We start from the raw sequence: 24,953 nt of genomic DNA on the forward strand, positions 1-24,953 counted from the left end.
CTCACTCTTAACTGTATTTACAGCAACTGCCACAACTATTAACATAGTGGAGAAATTACTCCAAAGTAATTTCCTAATGTGTTTTTAGTGCAGTCAAGTCTGGCTGTTTCTGGATAAAAGACAACTATTAAAACAGTTACGAAAGAAGAGATTGCAGGAGGGCACTGTACCTGAAACAGGCTATTGCTTGATTGAGACACCTCTAGTAAATCCATCAGAGGCCCACCACAATGCTGCAGGGTCTGAAGTGTCTCTCATGAGGAGAAGCTGAGCGTCAGGACTGTTTAGTCCAGTGATGGAAAGGCTCAGGGATATCTCTGCTGATTGTGCACAAATATCTGAATGGAGGGCATAAAAGAATATGCAGCCAGGCTCTTTTCAGTGATGCTTAATGACAGAGCAAGAAGCAGGGGCTCAAACAGTGTGAAACACAGGATGTTCCCTGGGAACATCAGGAAACACTTCTTCACTTTGAGGGACCAAGCAGCAATGGGAGGAGATTGCCAAGAGAGGTTGTGGTGTCTCCATCCTTGGAGATGTTCACATGCTGTCTGGACATTTGGACATTGTCCTGGGCAATCCCTTGGGTCACAAGATGACCTTTACAGTTCCCTCCCAACCATAGCTGTTCTATGATTCTGTGAACATAGTTAATATGGTAGTAATCCTTGTCAGAAGTTTGCAATTTCAGCTTCAAGGTTTTTTTTAAAAAATCAGATATTCTCAAAGGCCAAAGAGAGTGCTGGTGATCTTCCCCACCCTCCCATCTTCACTGAAGCAGTGTACTGAAGGAAAGGCTTCTTGTATGAACCTAAATTCTTATTAATATGCTATCTCATCAACCTTTAGTACTCATTTAGGCTGAATTGAAAAGTTTTGGTCTGAAATTCTTGTATTTAAAGAATAGGAAAATATCAAAACCTTTCAAGTTCAACTACCCCGTGGTTACTACTATAAAATGGAATTGTGGACTGATTATTTTTTTAATGCCAAGAGTCCCAAAGCAGATTGTCCTTTCACAGAGTAATTTGATATTTAAGAACTGTGATTTTTCCATGTACTTTTAATCTGACAGTCCTAAATTAGCCTTTTTCAAAAGTATTTTGTTCCTAGTACTTTTGGAGGGGAGGCATTATCTAAACATAAATCATCTTAATTCATTGTTCTGTGTTTCCTTTAGGTAAAAACTAAGTACAGAGGAAGTTGCTGTAGGACTGAGATTCAGCCTTCCTGTACAGTGCATACAGCTTTCACAGTAAAAGCCATGGATTGAGGTGGAACATGAAGCAGTGCTTACAAAGTTCTTTTGCTTTTAATGCCACACAACACTTTACAAGAACACCACCAGCCTCACTGAGTAGGATTTAGGCAGTTTAAATAATTTTTTGAACTCATAAATTTAGGTTCATTTTTTTTAACTCTTAAATTAGGTTTGGGGTGAGGGGGTTGTGTTTTGGTTTTGGGATTTTTTTAATCGGTTCCAGTGTTTTGTAACATAATTCTTGCATATACATACCTTACCAGATTTTCAAATACAAAGTGAACTTAAAATACATTTGGTTTTGGTTCAAGAAATACTGAATACTAAGCTCAATGAAGATGTGTGGAATCAGCAGGTGCTTTTAAGTGTTCAAGTACAACATTTCATAACGGTAGGAATTTCTGTTTGTCCCAGAGAAGTCTGAGATCTGGGTAAAGAGGACAGATTTGATCACACAAATGTAGGCTTTGTAAGAATGCTAGATCAGCTCTGACAGGAAGCTTACAGTATTTCCAGTGTGTTGAGAGATTTTAGGTGACAATCCATGAAACAGGGCATCCAGGTAAGTGCTCATCCCCATCAAAACTGAACCTCCTCCAATCATCCAGGGCACTTTGTCCCTATTAGGACTTGTTCAGTTCAGCAGCACAGGAGGGTGCCTAATTTGAGCAACAGCAACTTGATCAAGGTGCAGTGATATAAAAAAGTGCTACCATTTTAATCACAAGAATGAATCCCCAAGAGGGCTCTGCCCTACTGCATATCTTACTGTTGCAGAAGCATTTCCTATTAAAGATAGGTTTAGGAGATGTAGTAAAAAGTTACTGGACATTTTTCTTTCAATTTTATATATCAACATCTAAAACATTAAAAGTAACTTTTTTAAAAGTTTCAAAAGTAGCTAGAGTACTGCCTGAAGTGCTAGTAAGCCATGTTGTTCACAAGGATGTGTAATCCAATATGTTAGTAGTATCAAAGAAGATGCCAATTCACACCTCAGTTCTTGAAGGTGTAGCCTGTTACCTAAAGTGGGATGTTTAGTTAGTCATTCAACTTGATCTTATTTTTTTCAGACAAGGTTGCTCATAGCCATAATTTTTTGTATCTAGACACCTAGGCACATATTTGTCCTTCTAGTGAAACTTCTGGTGAAATATTTCATTATATAGCAAATGCTGGTTCTAGTAGCTTTACCAGCCTTTTATAAGCTAGCCAGATGCAGGTGAGGGGCCTAGCATAAAGAACAAAAGTTTTTCTAGAGAATTCATCATTAATCATTGCTGCTCTTTCAGCATAGTGTCCTAGAACAATATATCCATTAAAAGGTTGAGTTCAGCTGGATGTTTCTTCATCAAACTTCTTCAAAGACAAATTAATACTTTTCCATTTCTGAAAATCCATTTGTGTCCCAGTTTCAACATCCTCTAGTACAAAGCTTCTGATTTTGATCACTGGTAGATTATCAAAAATCTTGTACTTGACTGTGATCCCCCAGTCATGCTGGCACTCAGTATTTCGGCAATGCATCTTGCTTTTTTTCTCAAAACCATCAAACTTAAAAGGTTTCCTGTGGGGCTTTGTTGTATAACGTTCCTTGAACGCGTCACCTAAGACAGTGTGATGAGATTCCTGAAACACATGCCAGAAACATTTAATATTAGAAACAACATTCCTCATTTTTTCTTGTCATTTCCCTTCCCTTCTCAAATACATATTCTCCCTGTTAAGGCACTTGCTGCTATCCAGGAGGCTCACCTTCCAGCCTCTTTGGCTCATTGCTCTTTTTTTCCCCCCATTCACAAAATACCAGGTACTAGAAGGATCCAGGCCTGGGCTTATCAAAACCAAAAAAATTTACTGTGTATCCCCAGTCACCAGCTTACACATATTTGAACTTAGTAAGCTTTTGAAAAACTGTGTTTGCAGTGTTTGAGCCATGTCCATGAAACTAAGAGAGTAATTCAGATAATGGACAAGTTTGAGAAACTTCTGTTTCCCATGAGGGGTCATGCAATTACTTCGGAGCGGCAGAAAAAATAACCCTAAAAAAATGAAGGAGCTACAGTTATTTGTTTATAACATATATAACAAAATATTAAGGAAATTAACAGCCTTATTTGAAAGCATATTTACAGTCTGAGCCTAGGTCTGAAAATGATAGATCCTCCAGAAATGCAGTTTGTAGGGATTTTTTAAAAAACGGAGGTGTTATTTGCAGAGTACTAAGCGAAACCACTTACTGAAGAGTTTTCGTAACTCTCGGCTCTATTTGCACAGGTATAGGTATAAGCCAGGAGCACAAAACAGAGTAGAAGTCAAAGGTGCTTTAGATAGCCCTTGTTTTTTGTCAAAGAAATGTATCCAAGTTTTCACAAAGCTGAGATATTCCCAACTCCTTGCAGAGCTGGTAATAGCTCAGCTATAGTGAGCACCATCTACATTCCAAAAAAAGCTGGTAAAAACAAAAATTTGGCAAGGGCCTGAAGGCTGACACGGTAATGCTCAGCTGTGGCTCAAGGCCCCTCATCCCATTGCAACTGCACTTTTCAGAGAGCACAAATAGAAGCAGCATCAAAAGAACAAAAAAGCAGAACTATAAAGGCTCAAAGTGCTCAGAAAAGCCTCTCTTCCACGATCACCACTTTCCGTGTGTAAAGATTATTGCCTTCTTTTGTCTACAAAGAAACTATTCATGTTCAGAAAGAGTCCCTAGGATATACTCAGAAGCAATGTGAACTATACCTACAGAATGGAAAACAAAATAATACTGAAGAACTGTAGGGCTCTTCTTGTGAAACCATTATTTACCTTGCTTTTCAAAACTCAAACTGACCCATAAGATGAGTTTATAAGCTGATCCCAGTACTTTGTGTAGATAATTTTCAGTCAACAGAAACTGTGGGAGAAATACCTCAACAGCAGAGAGACTTCCATCTGATGCTAATCAGGAAAGTAAATATCCAGCAGTAACTCGAGAAGGTTATGTAGTTGAAGATCATGGGGTTTTTAACAAAATTTGTCAGAAGGGCTTCAGGAAAACTGAAATTCTTCCTACCACATCCCATATGTGCACACCTTGGACAATGTCATATTACATCATATCATATATCATATAATATCATACTACTAGAAGTATTCTCAGCTGTTCCTGTGGTTTACTGATTTATTCAGAATTTCTGTTCTCCTCCAGTTTGCACCAAATAGCCCACTTCCACACTGATAAACAATGCAGTTAATTTGATAATGCTGACTTCCCTGATGATCATGGATTTAGGTTCCTGTACAGAAACATACCTTTATAATTCTGATGTCATCTGTACTGCAGACATATGCTTTGCATTTTCCACACAAAAGATTTTTTTTCCCTTCCACTATTTCATGTTTTGTTTTGTTCTTCCTGGAATCTCGTAGCATCTTTTCCTTCATTTGCAGGCCACGTATCTGCAATAAATAAATAAAAATCATGATCATTACGAAATGAAGTCCCAACATCAGCCTAAATGTGACTTTGGGCATGTAACATCTAGGAGCCTATTACTTAAAGCACGCCAAACAAAACACACTTTGTTCTGTCAAATCATACCAAGAAAGAACAGGATACATTTGTCAATTTAGAATGCAGGGCTAGAATGAGACTGTGTGATAAACAGCATTTATGCTGTTTGCTCCTTCCTCCCCTCTAGCCCCCAGCAGCCTCTGTGGTCTTAAGGCTGGTATGTCAATGTGAACCCTTAAGTCATGACCCTACAGCACAATTAACCCTGCTGCTCTGGGAATCTCAGAGTTTGGAAAGAAAGCTACAAAGACCACAGAAACTGCAGGCAGAGAAAGAAGCAACAAGGCACAGCCTGTAGCTGAGAACCAAATGCAGAAATGGAATCCTCCAAGAAGAAGTAGGAGCAGCTGCACCAAGCCTTGGAGGTAGGAGAAGAAATATCTAAAGACTAGGGGGCCTTGGGCACCCTTTGGTGCACAGTTCAGTCTCTGAAAGCTTGTCTGGAAACAGTATGATCTGTGAGTCCAAGGGGGTATAGGAGAGCTCTACTACTAACAAAGCTTTTTTGTTAGTACCCGCCACTGGCTTATTCCAGGCTTCCCTGAGCCCTGGGGAACACCACTGACACCAGCCACCAGCTGTATTTAACTCCAGTCACTCCCACTCTCTGGGCCCAGCCATTTTTTTACCCAGCAAAGACTGCACCCATCCAAGCCATGAACAGCCAGTTTCTCCAGGAGAATGCTGGGAAATGGTGTCAAGGTCCTTACTGAAGTTCAGACAGACATCAAACACAGCCTTCCCCACATCCACTAAGCAGGTCACACTGTCCCAGAAGAAAATCAAGCTGCTCAGGCAGGACCTGCCTTTCATAAACTCATCCCAGGTGGGCCTGATCCTTGGTTGTTCTGTATGTGATGAGTAATAGCACTCAAGGTGATCTGCTCCCTAACATTCCCAGGCTGAGGTCTGAGGTCAGGCTGATGGGGCCGTAGTTCCCTGGATCCTCCTGGTCTTTCTTGTAGAGGAGTGGTCACACTGACCAACCTCCAGTCACCTGGGATCTCCCTGATTATCCAGGACTGGAAAGGGCTGGAAAGTGGATTGATGAGCTCTTCCACCAGCTCTCTCACTACCCTTGGGTGGATCCCATCTGCTTGTGTATGTCACAGTGGTGTAGCAAGTCACTAACCAGCTCCTTTTGGATTATGGGGCCTTCATCCTGCTCCCTATCTCTGTCTTTCATGTCAGGGGGCTGGATATCCTGAGAACAACCAGTCTTATAGAGGCAAACAAGGCATTAAGAGACTCAGACTTTTCATCTTTGTCACTATGTTTCCCCCCAAATCCAATAAAGAGGGGGGATTTCTCCTTAGCCCTTGGTGGTGCTCCATATGAACATCCAGTTGGGCTTTGGCCCTTCTGATTTTCAGCAGCAAAACATCACAATATCTTTGTGCCCAAGATGGCCTCAAACTCTTATATCACCCATGAATCCTCCTATTTTCATAAGCAACAAGTCATAAATTCTACCTCTCACTCTTAAGTTTTTTGCAGTTACTGTATAGTTGATATTCACAAACTGGCAGTACACAGTATCCCTTCTCTGCTGACCTAGCCTTTGTCAGAAATCAAGTACAATGAACATTGCCCTTGGGTTATCACTTGGCCCTACATAGAGCCCTAGTAGGTGAAGGTTGATAAAGATTATGCCTTTAGAATTTGAGTATGAAAGCTGCACAAATCACAAACCTTTTTTGCAAATGTTGTTTCATCCCAGTTCTGTAGCTTTTCAATAGCTGCATTCATCATTTCTTCCTTGTAACTGTTTTGTTTTTCATTCTCAACCACTTCTGTTTTGCTTGTCACAAGGATGCACTTGCTGTCTCTTGCCCTTCCACGACCTACATAGCAACACATTCATGCTCTTTAGTTATTCTTAATAACGTGCAGAAGTGACAGGTCTGCCATAAGACTATTAAGGGCCTTCCGTATGGCTGCTTTTGTTTGCAATGTTCAGATTCAGACAATTCTGAAGAGCATTCTTCAATAACAAACCAGAACAAGATGCCCCCTTCCCAGGTATCCTCATGGATATACCCTAGCCAGTACTATATTGCCTGCTTCTATGCCCTCCCTATGCTGCTGAGTTCAGGCATGCTTTAAAACACCATTTTTGTGTAGCATCTTGCTGTCTTCTTATCATGTAAAAAAAAATGTAAAGGAGAAAAGTTCATCTCAGTCTTTCTTATTAGTTTGCAGCCCTGCTAATTGGTGTCTAAAAAGACCCAAAAACCCCATATATCACAAAAACCTAAGGAACTGGAAATATTGTGCAGACAAGAACACAGACAACAACAGCAAGCACCTTCTCTTCTACCCGACTATGCCTCGTGCCTGTTTATTAAAACTGTGACACAGGCAAACCCAGAACTTCAGAGATCTCACATCAGTTTAGCAGTATTTCGGTTATAAGAAGTGTTCACACTTTCTTTTGAGCTTTTACTCCACAAAAATCATGATTGTATGTGGTTTGAAACTGACATAACCTCTCTTCTTTGTGCCTTTATTGGCTTTTTAGTAATAAACACTCTTTTCATCCATAAAAGTCAATTCTGGCCCAATTATTTCATTATAAAACACAGATAAGAAGGTCACAACACACAAACCCTGAAAGCAGAGTATAAAGTACAATGAAAATCACATTAAATTATGATGTTAACTGCTTGGGAAATAGGAAAAAATATTGCAGATGCACCCTTAAAAGAGTAGGCAGTTTTATGCCGTTTAGGAATGTGAAGCAGAAATCAGTATTTAGCGTGGCTCTTCATTCCCCTCTACTGGCCATACTGTAAAATCACCAATTTAAGGCGAAAGTCACGACAGACCTCTCTGGACAAGCAAGGAAGACAGACAAAGGGTATCTTTCTTTTGGTCCTAAATATTAGAGATCTGCACAGGCGAAGGCCTCATGTACCTGGGAGTAACTGGGTTGGTAATAATCCACCAGGCTGGGAAAGGCCTTCAGAAGCCAAGGCAATACAAGAAATTCCAAAGCAGCAGTCCTTTGTAAATTGTCACAGAATGATCTGCAGTATTTCTGACAACAGGTCTTCTAGCCATAGTTCTATTTATATGTAATTGTCAACTTGAGGTATCAGTCCTCAACAGTTCAATAACCTTATGCAGCATGGCTAGTTCAATAACCTTATGCAGCATGGCTAGTTTGCCTGTTGTCAGTCACACAACATCAAGGACTTGGCTCTGTGAACAAATTTATCATGTCCCACCATTCACCTGACTTTGCTCTAAAGCACAGAGAACCAACAGCAAGGCACGTACGTATTACTACAGTATTTCCAATGTGCCATTTAGTAGCATTTCATGTCCATTTCTAGGCCAAAACAGGTTTCTACAGTAACAGCTCTGAAATTCCATACCTCTGACTTGGATCATTTTGGTGACATTTCCAAAGTATTCATAGAGCACCACAAGGTTGCACTCAGTAATATCAATGCCTTCATCAGCAACAGATGTAGCAATTAGCAGTCTGATGTCTTTGTCATTTCTGAATGCATCCAGTACACCTTTCTGCATTGGCAGGGTCATACCTACAGTACCAAGAAACTGTGTCAGCAAAAAAACACACTGAAGAGCTCCTTGAGCAAGATACCCACATTTGCTTTTACTTAAGTGATTAGGAATTAGCACATCCTTTTGATCTGGAAAACTACTTCAAGTTTAATATGCAGCTGGGTGTATATTATCCCCACTGACCAGGGATTCCTATTGATGTGTCACAGGAATTCTCAACCTGGGAAACACCATTTTAGACACAACATCCAGATGATCTTTATGCACTTATGCAGCTTAGCTAGTTGCAATCAATCTAACCCTGAACTTAAGGAATAGGTAATTAATTTCAGCTGTAGCTTCCATTCTATCTTAAAATGTCTTTCTGCCATCAAACACAAAATAAGAGGGAGACCTATAAAAGTAACAGAGATAATACAAGAATTAATCACAAGAAACTATGATAGCGAAGTTTCTAAACTGCTTTTGAAGCAGAAGAAGAATTGTGCAGAAAAGTATTGCTGACGGTGTTACTGCTGCTTTAACCAAAGGTTCTGGACAGAAAATGCAAGCATCTCCTTAGGATCTATTCAAGGTCTTCCTGATATGGAAGAATGCAAGCGCAAACCTGCATGACCTTCCTCTGCTTAAGGGCACAGAACATGAACACAGGAAAAGCAGAACAGTTTTAGCAGCATAGCCACCACTGGTTTAGTATATCTTAGTGCAAATCTGCATACCTGTTTTCTGATCTCTTCTTCCCTTACCCATCAACACATCTGGCTTTATGTGGCTAAGAAGAGGGTTTCCTTCTATCCACTTCTTCAAAGCCTGGAGAGCAAATCAGTGAGTTAGATTCCCTATGCAGATGAAATGCTAGTTTGTGATAGGTAGCAATTTAAAGGCTGGCTAGAGAGCAAGCAGCCTTTCATTGCTAAAAATTTTGTATTTTTCTCTTATAAACTAACAGGGAACTGAATGCTACACCTCTAGCATCAAAGGAAAGTAGTTGCTATTTACAAATGGGGATTCCACTACACAGGGACAGTAGCACATTCAAACTGCTCTTACAGAAGAACAAAAATCAGTCAAGCTACTGTAGGCTTTTAAATCTAAAATGGAAAGCTGCCAGCAGATGCTTGGTGTTGTTAGTTTGGACTTTATCCTGCTTTAAATTTTTTTCTGGTCTGCAATTCATCCAGCATGTCTGAATGAAAAGGATAGAAAGGGGGGCTGGGTCATTCAGCTGATAAATCTGTTTACAGTAGACAGAGCTGATATTTGCAGTTAATGTTTTAATCTACTCATGCTAATGATTAGCAGCACATTAACGTCAAGCATGAACCTTTACTGGGAGCAAGGCATTGTAAGGGAAAAAAGCACCATCCAGCCTCGATTTTTGATCATAGGCAAGTATGAAATAGGCCACTGATAAGAAGAGTCCAGAGAACAACTGCTGCACAAAGTTTTTCCTTTTTCTTGACAAAAACAGGTGCTAGGGCACAGACCTTCTTTAAGTCTACAGGAACCCTTTGAGAAATGTATAAGTACCTCCTGATGTGCAGTCAGTAATGGAGTAGAGTTGCTGATTCATAACACCACTACCTTGAAGCCAAAACCCTTAAAACAAATCTTGTTGTAACTTACTTTAGGCTTAAAATCAAAATCTGATGGCTTAATGATCAACTACAACATGTAGTTAGACATCATGAAGGACACCATAGCTGTACTGTAGTTTTCAGAAAAAGGAAAAAAAAACCTCACTCATCATGCCTCAAGGCATCAGGGCTTAGGTAGACACAGTAAAATAAATTAGAAGGATGCACATTTTTCTATTTCAGATCAAAATGGGAAGGGTAATATGATGACTCATTTTATTTTCCCACTTCCCATTTTAGGAGTTTTAAAAACAAATGTCATACAGCTACTAAGGCTCTTGTCTTGGCAAAGAGAATAGTGCGAGTCTGTGGGTTATAGTGGTATGCTTCGTCCAGGATGCAAGCAAGCTCTTCCAACTTTGGATTCTCATTTGACTCATCTTTTGAAAGGGCAGTCAGCTCTAGTTCTTTCTCTGAAAGGAAAAAAAAAAAAAGTTTTCTTGAAAATTTTACCTTTTTTAATGCAAAAAGCAGAACTCCCACACAAAGCTACTTTCAAACAGCACACACATTCTCTCTAGCTTCTTTTTTTATTTTCTATTCTGTTCTTTCATATGCAAGCAGGGAAATCTGTTGGTTAAATGCAACAAAATCCCCAGAAAAAAACCAAATTATAAATATCTCACATTTTGTAGCAAACTGACATGAGAAACTTCTGTGATATACTGTGTGTCAAAAGACAGCAACAAAACAAACTCAGCTCTTGTGCTAGTTCTTCTAAGAAAACAGCTGAAACTCAAGGGAAGACAGACCAGTGATTTAAAATTGCAGTCAACACTGCAACACACCACACCACAGGCTGGAATATAGCCCACTGCTAACTAAATCAGGTCAGAGAACAGTGACAACCACTGACTTCCAATGAGAAAGGTACAAGGCCCACTTCTTCTCCCCAAAAGACTGGGACTGGCCAGGAGGCTAGGCAGTGCACTGAGCAGCGTATGTTGGCTTATCTAATGCTACCAGCACCCATGATCATAGACCAAGCCCCTACTTGTGGGGCACAGCCATGAGGGCACTTATAGCCTTATCTCCAAGACAGGCATGTAAGAACTTGCTACAGCATCCAGCTCCAATTATTACTGTTTTATCAGCTTCTGCACTAGAAGCTCACACTCCCAGAAATTTAGCAACCCCCCCCCAACCTGCCCTAACACAGCACTCGGACCCGTGCAGTCACCACATCTTCTGGAAAGTGCAGTTTCTGGAAAAACAACTGCACCTACTCTGAAGAAAACATCTACACTATCCTACCATAAGCTCAGGTCTCCCCTACAACTGTCACAGGTACTGTGGGAAATACCTTGAAATTTCTCCGTCAGCTGCTTCTCTAACTCTGTAAATGGTCCATTTTTTACATTTGTGAAAAATTCATTTAGGTAGGCTAAAGCATCCTCAATGCGGGCATCTTCACTGATAATGAGAGCATCATTGAATTTCTGCTTGGAAAGAGACACAAGCATTTAGGCTTCATTTTCTATGGGGTGGGATGAACACAAATTTTATTTAGCTAGATTAAGTGTTACAAACTTGTGGTGCTCTTCCATTTCCATGACAACACAAGCACTGCAAAGTCTCCTCTGCACTAATCTTTCCCTGGTGAGTATGACAGAGACAACTCTTACATGCCTTATGCTTTAGCCTGTGTCAGCTTGCTGCAGTCTTCAACATCCTCACTTAGTGGAGAGGCAGGTACAGATCTCTTCACTGTCTGACCAGTGACAGGACTTGTGGAAATAGCCTGAAGCTGAGTTCAGGGGAGGTTTAGGCTGGATATCAGGATTTCACCCAGAGGGTGGTTGGGCACTGGAACAGGCTCCCCAGGGAAGTGGTCACAGCCCTAGCCTGACAGAGTTCAAGAAGTGCTTGGACAATGCTCTTGGGTCATGGGGAGGATATCCTCCGCAGGGACAGGAGCTGGACTCAATGATCCTAGGGGGACCCTTCCAACTCTGCATATATTCTACAAATCTAAATAGGACAACTGGCTCAAAATCTGCTTCTAGGTGAACATACCTTTATCAGAAGGAACAGAATGACTCTACCTCTGTATGGCAGGAAGGAGGATACACACTTACCCGCAGGTGTTCAGTACAAATGAAAAGGTCTCTACAAATACTGCTCTCCTTCTCCTTATCTTCCAGTTGCAATAGTCTGCATTTCTTCTGAGTGGAAACTATCCACTGTTCATATCTCTGTGTTCCAAAGTAATTCTTGTTGATTTGGGAGATGGTATCTATTAAAGGAGAGAAAAAAAATTGTTCCTCTTGATAAGAGATAAAAAGCATTAGCTAGAGGATAACGCATTTCCCACTAATATCAGCTCTAAAAAGCTTATGCAAAAGAACAGTTTTATGATACAATCACAGAACTACTGAGGCTGGAGGTCTTTAGTTCAACCCTCTGCTCCAAGCAGATCACCTAGAGCAGGTCACTCAGTTCAAATGGGCTTTGAGTACTTCCAAGAACAGAGTGTACAACTTCTTTGGGCAACCTGTTCCAATGTTTGACCACCTTGTAGCAAAAAAGTTCTTCCTGTTGTTTAAATATTTCTGTTTGTGCCCATTGCTGTTTGTGCCCCACCTCTGGGAACCACCTGTGAAGAGTCTGACTCTGTCTCCTTCAATCCCTGTTTCAATGTATACCCAGACATTAGCCTAAAATTAACCCAGTACAATTCCACTGAGGATCTGGGTACACACACATATCTGCAGGGACTTAATAATAAAATAAGAGCTCACTTATCCTGTAAGAAGCCTCTGGTATTCAAAAAACTGCATGTACATTGCTCCTTGAACTACCAGTACTCAATAGTTTATATTCATTCATGAAACAGTCCAGAAGGATATTGTCCAAGGGGCTGTCCTTGAGGCACAGCTAGGCAGCACCTCTTTGCTGCGTACACACTCTGCCTGAGTGCTTCACGGGCTACAGTAACCACAGGGTCCACAGAAGGGAAGCCACTGCCATTCATGCAAGAACTGTGATGAAAAATAAGCTTCAGAAGTGTTTGCTTAATGTAACATGCATTTTGAAACTCTCTTTGTTCTTTGATCAGGCTTCTTGGGTTTTGGGTTGTTTTGTTGGTTTTTTTTTTTTTTTTTTTTTTTTTTTTTTTTTTTTTTTTTTTTTGGTTGTGTGGGGGTTTTAATTCTCCTTCCTGCCCCAGAATATAGTTCACTCTCAAATATCTGGGAAGTGGAGGGCAGGGGGTAAACCTAGAACTGAGGTAAACAAGTTTAAGACACTGCAGTCAGTGTGCAAAAACCAGTCTAAACACAGACAATGTCCTTTAATCCAGAGCTGGAGACGCCAAGGCTGATCCTGAGCATATCCATTCATGGGTCTTTGCTTTGTACCCCCTGCTGCTCTCCCATTTTTTTTTTATTAAGGCCACTTACTGGACATCACTTAGGAACTCTGCAAAAGCAGAAAAGAACAATTTATTTCTGAAGGGTTATAGAATTAATCTCATTATCACGAGATCCATTTTCTTTTCACAATCATGCATCTCCTCTCTGCAAACCTTCCCACCAGAGTAGCTCCTGAAGCTGGAACCCTACTAACAATTGTTTCCTTTCTTGAGCAGCCATATCCTCTTTCCAGTGATGCTTATGTTGCACAGATCCTACTCTGAAAGGCTTTTCAAAGGAGAATAATGGAGACCTGGTAAAAAGTGGAAACAGGAGTACCCAGAAGCATGAAGAGGACAGAATGCTGACCAGAGAAGGTGGCAAGGGCAACCCTAGAAATAATACTGAGTGCAACCTGGAGACCAGAGAAAACACAAAAAGTGTCAGAGCAGGAAGTGTAAAAATTAATTTTTGCTGTAAGGGAAAAATTACAACATTCAGAGTAATACCACTGTGAAGTTTTTTATTTTCCTAACGGAGACAGGTGTAAAAGATTTGGAGAAATGTTTAAATAAGAACATACAGGTATCACTCATCAATGAAATCCAGCCCACTGCATTTTGAATACAAGCCCTTTTGTTACAGATTCTTTAAACTCAGAAGGACCTGACAGTATCAAAAACACACTGTTTTTAGTTGCATGTGACAGACTGAAATTCAAGTAAAAACGTTTATGATTGTCAACCTAATCAGGTACAACAGGAAAATATTGATTCTTTAATCCGTAATCTGTTATTTAGGAAATATTGGTTAAATGCAACTAAAAATTAAGGGAAAAGGAAGTGAAAAAATAGCGTCTGTTCTAGCAGCTATAAGGATTCATACTGATTTAATCAAATACTGAACTGCAATACAGGCATATTACAGCATCTTACCCACTGTATAAATCTTCCTCATCAACACCTCTGTCTCAGACATCAGACCTGAGATAATGTCTGCAAAGCGATTCTGAGCTCGCATTTTAACCCATCTGATATCTAGAGAAGAGAAATACAAGTCAATGTGCTGAATAAGTAAAACATTTCCTTGGGAAGCACAGAACAAATTCTTGTCCAGATGAATGCTACACATGGTGCTCCATGCAATCACAATCAAGTTTACTGTTAATGAGCACTGCAGGTGCACAGAAATAAGCAGCCCCCAGTCCTCACGGGCAGACCTGAATAAAAACTAGAGATGGTTCACCAACAGCAGAGAGAAAATATGCCCAAGTGGGCACTGCCTTACTGCAGGACAAGAGACTGCAAGCCTAAACTTCTTCCAAGCTAGCAGGAAGCAAAGCTCCAGCTTAGTTTTAAGCTTTTATCTTAATCTAAATAAAGGGGAATTTAGTAGCTGCCACAATCATGGTGCTTTGCAACTCACAGGAAAATAAAAAGGAAGTTTACTTACGTGTTTCTGGCTTGTTTCCAAACCTCTGCAGATCTTCTTTGTTCTCTCTGACAGTGGATATGGTCTGTATGTCAAGGTAGGAGCAGAGGGTACAGATGTGCTCTACAGTTTCATTAGTGCTCTTGGCATTACCAACTCCAACAGAAGCAGTTAAACCTACAATCTAAGCACACACATGAATAGCAGTGGTTGCTCCTTCGTCACAAATGGAATAAAACCAGGAGATGTCACCAGTCACCAAATTGCCACCATCTTCAAAAACATGGAAACAAAACAGGCAAGAGAAGTATACAAGAAGCGGGCACAAAAACTTAAGAACCAAATCCTGTATGTACTCATGCACACTTCAAGGCACTCAAACTTGGAGGATTTAAACTTTAAATAAACTTTCCAGCCACTTAAATCCATAATGAGCTGTATCTGTCAGTGCTTATCATAGAGGGGAAGAGCAAACCCACACCCAGACCCATCCTTTGATTCATTCAGAGATGTTTTCTCAGTTGAATGAAAACCTCATGCCAGCAGAGGCAGTGGCCCCGTTTTATAGGGCGGAAAAAGCAACAGAGAGGTAGCAAGGAGATTACTAAATTACATGCTTTCCTCCCAGTTCAGCTCTTCCATTTGCCCTCAAGTACTCCAGTCTTTGTTATCTTGATCGGTCTTCCTTGGCAGCTGCAGGGATGATGTAACATGGGAAAAAAGCCTGGAAGTTCCAAGAATGAAAAAATGCTGCTACCATTTCCATTTGCAGCTGTTGCTAAGTGGGAGTTTGAACTGGATCAGCACAAAAGGCAAGACTTTGCTGACTGCATTGCAAAACACTTTCCTCTGATGTTTCCACTACTGATGGGCTGGGCCTTACCTGAGGCAGCTGGTTTGCAGAGGAGTCAAATTTTTGATCTAGGTATCTGGTCATCAACACATTGTAAGGGTGGTTGCCTGTTGTGTTGTGGCACTCATCAAATATCATCAGAGTGAAGATGGAGAGGGAGCTAAGGATCCCTTTCTCCATGCTATTCACAAGAATCTGGGGCGTTAGCACAATGATGTCACTGTCCTGTATAACATTTTCTACAGAGATATTTGCAACTGTTTCACCACAAATTCCTTGAACGGAGTATCTGGAAAGAAGATGCAAGAAACAGGGTAAGAAAAAGCATATCTTGCAGGTCATGGAAAGCTAGAAAATTGGGCTTTTCAGCAAGCTTGAAAGGCAGTTACTAAGTTTCAAATGTCAAAGAGCTGGAGCTGGCAGTTTAACCCCAGAAGCTGAGAACAAAAAAAAGAGCTGAGGGCAAATAACTGGATTTTCAACTACCACTAACAAAAATATATCATATTTGAGGAGTGATTAACTTGTACATTTAGGCTGCATTTGTCAGTTCACACGTAACATCCCTTTTGTGTACATGTCTGGCATCATGGGACTGCTTCTGCTCAGCAGCCTCCTTTTTCCATAGCTACAAGGATACATAAGTGGAGGTTGAGTAACCAGTTCCCTCAAAATCCAAAGATACAGGTTGTTAATGCCCCTCTAAGCAATTCGCAGTCCCATCTGAGAGGTGGACTAACATTATCTGACTAGACGTTGAAAAAACGAAGAAGTTTGGGTCCTTCCATTTAGAAAAGAGAGACTCTGAGAATGGCAAGAGAAATCCCACTGCTACTGCCTGGAACTGCCTCAGCTTTGAAAGCAGGTGTGAAAGGATCCTCAAGAGAAAACACACCTCACTCTTTCAGTACAGAAATACTTTCACCATTTCCACAGGTGTGCAACAACGAGGGCTTAAACTCTCCAGAACCAGATTTCAGACTCTCCAAACAAAGTTTGCCGTGGCAATGCCATTCTTGCAGGTACTCATCATCCAGATGTTACTGTCACTCTTGTTCACCAGTAAACACATTACATCTTGCCCTAGCCACAGCTGACCTACGAGGCAGTTTATCTCCTGGAGGAAGCCACCAGGGAGAATGACACTTACCCACTTCTTTCAAAATGCTGCCTGAATACATTTTTCTGCTGCTCATACACTGGCACTTTGGTTGCAAGGAAGACAACTTTTGCCTTTCGTCCTGAGGGAATGTTTTGCAAATGATGTTCACAAATCATTAGTGCCACAAAAGTTTTTCCAGATCCTTCAAACAAAAAACATGAAAAGGACTAGTGTCACTATAGGACACGAAAGAACACAAGCACACACCGCTGCGCTCAAGATGAAGAAGAAAAAGGGAAGTTTATTTTCTGACTCCAGCATTTATAGTTTTCCACAAGTGACAGTGGATTGGAGGGTGACAGTGCCACCTCTCCTATGACACTGGACAAACCAACAGTCCATCAAATTTCTCCTCCTCCATAAAAGAATGCAAAACAATGAGTTATTTATAGAAAGTGCGTGAGAAAGTTCGCTACAAGGATGTAAGCATCAGAAGGCTCAGAAAATCTTAAAAAATCAGGGTGACAGACTAGTATGAAAAGGTGCATTTGTAAGCAGCAGCTCATCTCATCTGAATGCCTTGTAACAAAGGGGAGCTGACAATGGGGCCATTACTTTTCCAGACTTGAACACACCTGGAACAGATTTGAACACAAGCATGTTGCTTACGCAGGTGGGGAATCATCCCTTTCTCTCTCGGAGTCTTGGTCTGTAAAGCAGTCACTGAGGATTAAAATCCATCTGCAGTTGTATTTTAATTCTTTGAAATCACTGAGTCTGTTTTTTACTCTTAGTATGTGCTCTCACATCAAATCAGACTATGTATGGACACCAGGCCCTTTCAGCTTCCATCCTTCCCCAGGCAGCCTTGCTGCTCTCCCACTCATTTTCCTTTGGCCCGCAGGCTCGCTGTGCCAGGGCTCTTCTCTGTCCCTGCCTCTGTTATCCCACTTGCCTCCAGGGTTCAGGGAAAATTAGGCTGTCTGGATGTTGTAGGTATTGCAGTAGAGAAGAGAGGGGCGTCTCAAGCTAGGTTATCCTATTTTTCCTTCAACTTGCAAGACAAATTTCTTAAATATCAAGATTAGTGACTGGCTTAAACTGAAAAATATACTCTGAGGAGCAAGAAAGCAGAAGTCAGAACATGGAAATGAATGCTGAATGTGCTGGATACAAGCACTGACATGCCAACAGACACGTCTGTCTTGCCAGCTTCTGTGCTGCCCATGATCATTAACTGCAGGGCAGGTCTGGATCTACAGCTGTAAAATAAATGGCTGAAGAAGTCTGATTCAACCTTTACCATTCCCTATCCTTAACAGCCATATGCACCAAGAGAATTTTTCGAAAAAATGTCTGTCTCCTTACCTGTGGGGGCACAAATTAGTGTGTTTTTCCCATCAACAGCAGGCTGTGCAAGCTCAATCTGGTAGCTCCGAGCCTTCTTTGATTCATAAACAGATGCAGACTCATAGATACTTTCTAGGATAAAACAATGTTTTTGTGAAGAGTATTGCAATAAAAATGCAAAAAATATGTTGTGCCCCATATAGTTGTAATCTAAAATGATAAAGGTAAAGGAATTCTTGCAGTCTACACAGAACATTCTCTGACTGACAAACCTTTTAACAGGACAGATGCACCAAACAAGAATTTTGTGTGAGTTTAATGGCACGCTTTTGTTACCCCTCAACTGTGATTCATAAAATGAAATCATTTAAAGTCTTGGCTGACAACGCTCGCTTCATCTGGTATTTTTTCAACTCAGAATAAAAACACAAGGAATTATTTTTTCCCCAAATACATGCACATGATTTATTTTAGCCTTCTGCTCTACAGACTTTTGAAATTTAACCCCTTGAACTGTGGTCTTGTCAGAGTGTTCGGACTTACGGAACAGGAACCAGAAATAACTAGTGGAGCAAAATTTGCCATGACAGTCCTTTGCAGTCACATTCAGTTCTCTAAACTCGCTAATATCAGGTCATGTGTGAATCAATCATATCAGAGAAGAGGTGCATAAACAACAGGCTGGTGTTTGGGGACCTTTTTTGATAACGTGCTAACAGAACAACTTTTCGTGAGATGTGATAAATGAGGGGCAAGCCCTAATATTTGCAATGCCCAGCATGAGATCCTTTCAACATTAAAACAGAAGACAGCTAAATCAAGTCAGAGATTTGCACAAATTCCTCAGTACCTTCTATCATGGTACACTACATCTGCATCCTTCGGGAATCTAAGGAAATGGAAAATACTAACTGCAAACTTTTAAGTTCTTAAGACTTACCTGAAACTGAAGAGATATTTTGGCTCAGATTATCACATTCTGCTTCTTCAGAAAATGTCATCATGGTTTCAAAGTAATTCTCAGAGGTATCTGTCATTTCACCATCAATGTCTTTGCCATTATCTGTATAAATGGAAAAAAAGGCATGTTATTGATCCTTATGATTTTAAAATGCATTTGCTGTGACAACAAGGTGAAGGAGTTGGTTGCTGGCAGAAAACGATGCTGCACACAGGCTCCTTTTCAAAGAAAGATGGACAGCACTGAGAATCTTGGGTTTAGAAGAACCATGTGCTCAATGCATGTGCAACAACTTCCAAAAAACAATGGAGACAACAGACTGGGAGGAAAGTCTATCCTCTGTGTTCAGTGACAAGAAATCACTGTGTAACATGGACTTTACCACAAGCATGAAAAACTCTTAGGAATTCAAAGAAGCTTTGGAAATTCAAGATTCTAGTCTCCCTTACTCCCCACCTTCTCAAACGACCTAGAAATTGTAAGAATATATTCTTTATATTACACAATGATCAAAAGAGAAATTTTCTTTGATGTTATAATTAACACTTTCACAAAGAACCATCCCTGGGCCCTGCATGAGGAGTCTCTTTGGAAACAGAACATATGATCACAAAGCACTGCTTTTGGAGTAGGAGAAAGAGCACATCTGCACATCAATCCAGCTCCAGAAAGCACAAAATATCTGCAGGTAATTTCTGGTACCAACTCTTTGTAACTGCCAGCAGTAAAATGTTTGCAATATGGACAATGCTTCTTCAGTAGGCTGACTCTGGCTTCGCTGAGTTGGATGTTAAAGGAAGCTGCCCCAAAAGACAGTAATAACTTTAACTTAAAAAATGCAATTGTGAACATATAATGTGTGCTGCCACCAGCTACACAAAATAATATCTATATACGTATAGGCATTACCCTTTTGTATTATTTAACCTATATTTTAATAAATATATCAACTATGCATACAACTTTATGCATAAATTAGTTCTCCAGACAAGAAACTACACCCTTTGACTGCAGTAATAAAAAAATTTCAAAATAAGAAATATAGTTGAAGAAGGCACTTAAATATAGCTTATCTGTTTTGCTAAGTAAAAAAACAATTCAAACAAGCACCTAGGGAGAGAGCAAATGTAGATATGAAGATATACAGTCCAATTTATCCAAAGTCACTTTTTTAGTGGCAAAATTATGTATTCTGCTTTAAATTCTTCTATGCTGCAAGTTACTTATACAAGTATATATCAAGGAGGGAAAGGTAAATTCAATGACAAAATTGGATAATGACAAAATAATTTCAATGACAAAAGCAAAATCTAAGACAGACAATTTTGCACTTCTACAAAACACGAACATAATAACTTGGGAAGGGCTGCTTATCGATTTCTCATAGAAAAAGGTAAGTGACCTGTTCTGGGGATCATAGAAGTGTATCACTCTCTAGACTATCACATTGCTAATCATATTTTATCAGAAAATATTGCATCTATCACAACTCAAGATACCAAAAAGATGGCAAAAGTTGAATTAAGAAGAGAAGAAAAAAAAAAACTATTTGGCTATTTTTATGCTTTCTGAGCCTGCGCTGCCTGATTCTGTTTACCAAAAAAAAAAAAACATGCCTAACTACTTGGGAGGAAAAATAGTAAAAAACTAATTTCTGCCTGTTTGTAGGATAGTATTTGTATTTAATTTTATATAAAAGACATTTAAAACAAATTTCAAAATGCTTTTCTTTTTAGATCACAAAGTAGTCTGATGGTATCCTTTTAAATAAGTCTGATTCTCCTGAAAAAAAAAAAAATTACTGTCTGGTACAAGAATGGGAAAAGAGCATCATAAAAACAATTCACATTTTACCTTCTCTTATATTCCACAGTTCACTTGCATTGTAATATCCTGTATTATCCAATGCCAGCTGAAGACTTTTGGGCCAGTTTTCCTTATCCGAGCGACAGAGGCATTCAATGAGTTTAGTTATCCCAGCTGCCTTGCTTCTGTATTCACTGATCTGTACACACCACAAACAGAAACTGCTGTAGGTTCTGAGCAATCAAACCCACAGCTCTGTGTTGAGTAGGTGAATTTGTTATGTTTGATGTTCGGTTGAAAACTGCCCTTCCTTCTCAATGAATCAAAACTTTACAATAAAATTCAGCCCTTTACCCACTACAGCTTCAATTCTGGCAGTGTATTACACACTAAACTTAGCTGGACTATAACAATAGGTCGCCTATTTGTTTGAATATTTGTAAATGGTGTGAAACATCACAGAGCTATTCTGTCAATTTCTGTCTGGCAAAGTCTCTCTAATAAACTCTATCTGCCATAAACCTCTGAGGCTTTCCATTTCAGAATAGGAAAATAAAAAGTTATAAAATTATGGCCAGCCATCCTCCTCACCCAGCCACCTGTCACACAGGCACGGATTCATCCCACAAGCGAGGCAGCCAGCACTTCTCTGAAGCAAAACTAGGCAAATACCAGGATTTTACCATACCTGCAGGATCTCATCACACTCCCTCTCTATCAGGCATGTGTTTATGTATGGCATGATTGCTACAGGATCAATTTCTAACATTGTTGCTTCTATCCGCTTCAACAGCTGCCTGTGCAGCTCCAGTTTTTCCAGTTTGCTGAAGTCCCAGTTTTCAATTGCTTCTGCCAGTCCAGTGTAACCTTTAAGAAAAAAGAGACAAATCATTGCTGTAAATTCAATCTCTAGCTAGAATAGTTAGGAACATGCTGAAAAAAACATTTTCTCAGCCCCACTGGAGGAATTAAAATTATTTTTTCCTGTAAATGAAAAAAATCTAGGTGAGCCACATACAATTTTTATCTAATAAGTGACTATTTTCCTTTTTAGCACTTGTATGTCTAAGATGAAAAACCCTATCCTAAAAGAGCAGTAGCACCTGCAAAAACAAAAAAGAGCCACACTATGTCACAGGTCAAATCACCACATCACCAAGCAACTATATCCACTTCTGTCTTTCAGTCATACAATCCTTGGAATTCTTGAATTCCATGATAGTCTTCCACAGGATTGCCAGAGCAAAGGACATGACACAGAATCACAAGATGCTCTGGTGGTCTTTGGTTTATCTGCATTTTATCTTTTAGTCTTGTCCTTGGCTCCACCCTCCTTCAAAAATCCCTGCTGCACTGGATTCAAGCCAATCCCTGACTGAAACCAGTATAGACACCTGCCATCTAGACAGTCATCAAACAGCTGAAAAATACTGTCCTGGAACAGAGAGTGGCAGGGAAGCTTATTTTAAGGACCTGTGTGATTTGCTGTGTAGGCTTCTGACGTGGAGAAATGCACATCAGGGTCCCAGAGGAATTTGGGCAAACTGAAGGAATCCACCTAACTTCTTATTTCCTTTTAGAAGAGCAGGAGAGTGGCATGGATACTTACCACCATAATGTCTTTAGTCTAAGAATTACTTATCCCTGCATCTGCCAAAAAGAAGAGTAATACTAAATTCCAGTCTCCAGCCCAATTAACAACTACTTGGGATAGCACTGGAAATCAGAGGGCTAACTGTACCAATTTTTTGCTGAAGATACACCAAACTGAACACTACTACCAGGCTCAGTTCTGCAATTCAGAAGTCATGATTATCACATGGACCATCAGGATGACTATTATGGTATAACGTTGCTCTGGACCTAGTACTTGCTTTAAGGGATGAGTGGGCTACATCCAAGCGATAAGAAACTTTGGAATATTTGTTCACTGAGATAATTATTCATAATTAATGGTGAGGAAATGAAAGCAAAAGAAGCTTATGGAACGAGATTGTGGGGTTCAACGTATCTAATAAATCACCAACAAAGATCTATGACACAATATACATGTACATAGGAAAGCTGGCAGATGCTGCTAATTGTATACCTTCAAAATCTCTTCTGTTCCATTTAATAAAGGAAACTGGATTAGGAATTTACACATCAAGTAGCTATAGCTACTGTGGAACAATCACCCTTATAATCTACTAATGGTTTGTCACTTCTTGAAACAAAAGGCTTTCAACGCCACTGAGTATTTTTTAAAGTTTTTTTAAAGTCATTTAACACTCTGTCGTTGAGTGAAGTTATTCCACGTCACCAGTCAATCCCCACGCACCTCCTGACCCATTTGCCTTTCTGCTTCAGAGGATTTAGCCTCCTTTCATTGTATTTGGTAAGACCAATGGCTGTCTTGTTTCTTCTCTAAAGGCTCTGAGACAGGCGAGTCTCCTGCCAATGAGGCTTCCTCCGTCCTCAGAATTGTTCCAGATGCTTCACTTCCTAACAGGCCTATTTCCAGACTCTGTCAGCTTGCCTTTTCCCACAGCATCTGACCTGGTCTGGCAGGACGGCCGGCTGAGCCCCCGGCCCACGGAGCGCCCCTGCCGGGGCCGGGAGCGCCGGGCGGCTCAGCGCAGCTCCCGCAGGAGGCGGGCGGCGGGGCGGCCGTGCCTGCCAGCGCGGGGGGCGGCGGACAAAGCCGGTCTGGGGGGCACCCACCTGCTGCAACCAGGGCATCCAGAAAGCCCCGGAGCCAGCCCTCCGCCTCCAGCAGCAGCACGGCATCCAGGAACAGCGCGGCGGCCGCCGTCACGCCCTTCTCCTCCTCCTTTCGAACTCTCTCCTTCACCTCTAGCGAGAAGCCAGCACAGGACAGGCAGTGAGGGGACCGCGAAGGGACGGGGGGGGGACGGCGGGCGCGGGGGCAGCGCCGCTGCCGCTCTCACCGTCGGACAGCCACTCCGTCATGTTGCTGAGGATGTACACGGGGTTCAGGCTCCTCTCGATGTAGCGCCTGTAGCACCGCAGGTTCTGCTTCTCCTCCGCCGTCATGGCCAGGCCGCCAAAGCACCGCCGCCGGCGGTCCCGATCCCGGTGCCGATCCCGGTGCCGCGGCCCTGGCTGCGTGCGCGGAGCTCGCCCCGACCGCGGTACGGAGAGAGCTGGTAGGGGGTGAATAGGGAGTGAACCGCCCCCGAGCAGGGAGCGACCGGAAAAGGGAACTGCAGTCCCGCTGAAGAATGGAAACTGAAAGCAATGTGGAAGGGGAGCGCTGCTTTCCTATTGCGTCTGTCTTTAGCAAAAGAAAACGGGGACTGCCCCCGCCCCAGCCCAACTAATGGATGCGCATGCATACGGTTGGAAAGGCTGTAACCAGCCCGTTTTTGCGGCTGCAGGGTGAGAAAAAGCACAGCGAAAAATAGGAGTAAATGCATCATCCTACACTCTCTTCCCTCTTGTCCCCAGAAAAAGCTGAACGACCTTTTATGGACTACATCCTGGTTTTTGGTGGTTTTTAATTGTTTGTTTGGGGGGGTTTTGTTGTTTTTTAAAGATAGAAGCGCTTCTAAAAGTGTTTAGAAAATGGATGAGGCAGGTGAACATCAAAGGAGAAGTCTTACCAAGGGGACAATCCTGTTGCAGGGCAGAAAGCACCCACCGTCGGAAGTGCTGCTAAACATGACAGCTCCACATGCAAGCTTCCCTCTCACCATGTGCTGAGTGAATGTGCCAGATTCAGAAAACTGACAGCTACTGGCCCAACACAAGATTCCTGCTTCCTAAAGCCTGCCAACACAAGACCACTGAGTCACGGGCTTGTACAGGACAGATGGGGTAGGAGGAGCAGAAGGGGGAGCATTGAGGAAGGCATTGGCATTTCATTTTCTGTAAAGGATGTTTAGCAGAATAAGGCCATTATATGCTCCTGCATGAGTTGGACAACCCTGGCCTGCAGATTACAGAGTTACATTGAAGGCCATGTACTGTCCTTGGAACAAGATAGACCATGTACTGTCCTCGAATGGATACAACAAGGAAGAATGAGCATTGTGCCAAGACCAGACCAGATGCCATGCACATTGTGGGAATTGCTAATTTGGCACACCTTAGCTAAAGATGCTTAT

General features: G+C 41.3%; 1 protein-coding gene across 1 annotated transcript; it reads right to left on the reverse strand.

Moving 5' to 3' along the window:
• Nucleotides 1-1,416: 1,416 nt before the first annotated feature.
• On the reverse strand, nucleotides 1,417-23,933 carry RIGI (RNA sensor RIG-I). The gene is made up of 18 exons (XM_084225186.1): nucleotides 23,775-23,933; nucleotides 23,548-23,679; nucleotides 21,533-21,711; nucleotides 20,893-21,043; nucleotides 19,018-19,140; nucleotides 18,096-18,209; nucleotides 16,776-16,929; nucleotides 15,656-15,914; nucleotides 14,794-14,956; nucleotides 14,277-14,378; nucleotides 12,067-12,224; nucleotides 11,292-11,427; nucleotides 10,253-10,401; nucleotides 9,071-9,161; nucleotides 8,198-8,368; nucleotides 6,510-6,661; nucleotides 4,556-4,702; nucleotides 1,417-2,890 (listed from the first exon to the last, which is right to left on the reverse strand). The coding sequence occupies exons 1-18, from the start codon at nucleotides 23,878-23,880 to the stop codon at nucleotides 2,594-2,596; spliced, it is 2,784 nt and encodes a 927-aa protein (XP_084081312.1). The 5' UTR covers nucleotides 23,881-23,933; the 3' UTR covers nucleotides 1,417-2,593.
• Between the last annotated feature and the right edge of the window lie 1,020 nt (nucleotides 23,934-24,953).

This window comes from Fringilla coelebs (assembly GCF_963513975.1).
Source record: "Fringilla coelebs genome assembly, chromosome: Z".
In the NCBI taxonomy this organism is placed as follows: Eukaryota; Metazoa; Chordata; class Aves; order Passeriformes; family Fringillidae; genus Fringilla; species Fringilla coelebs.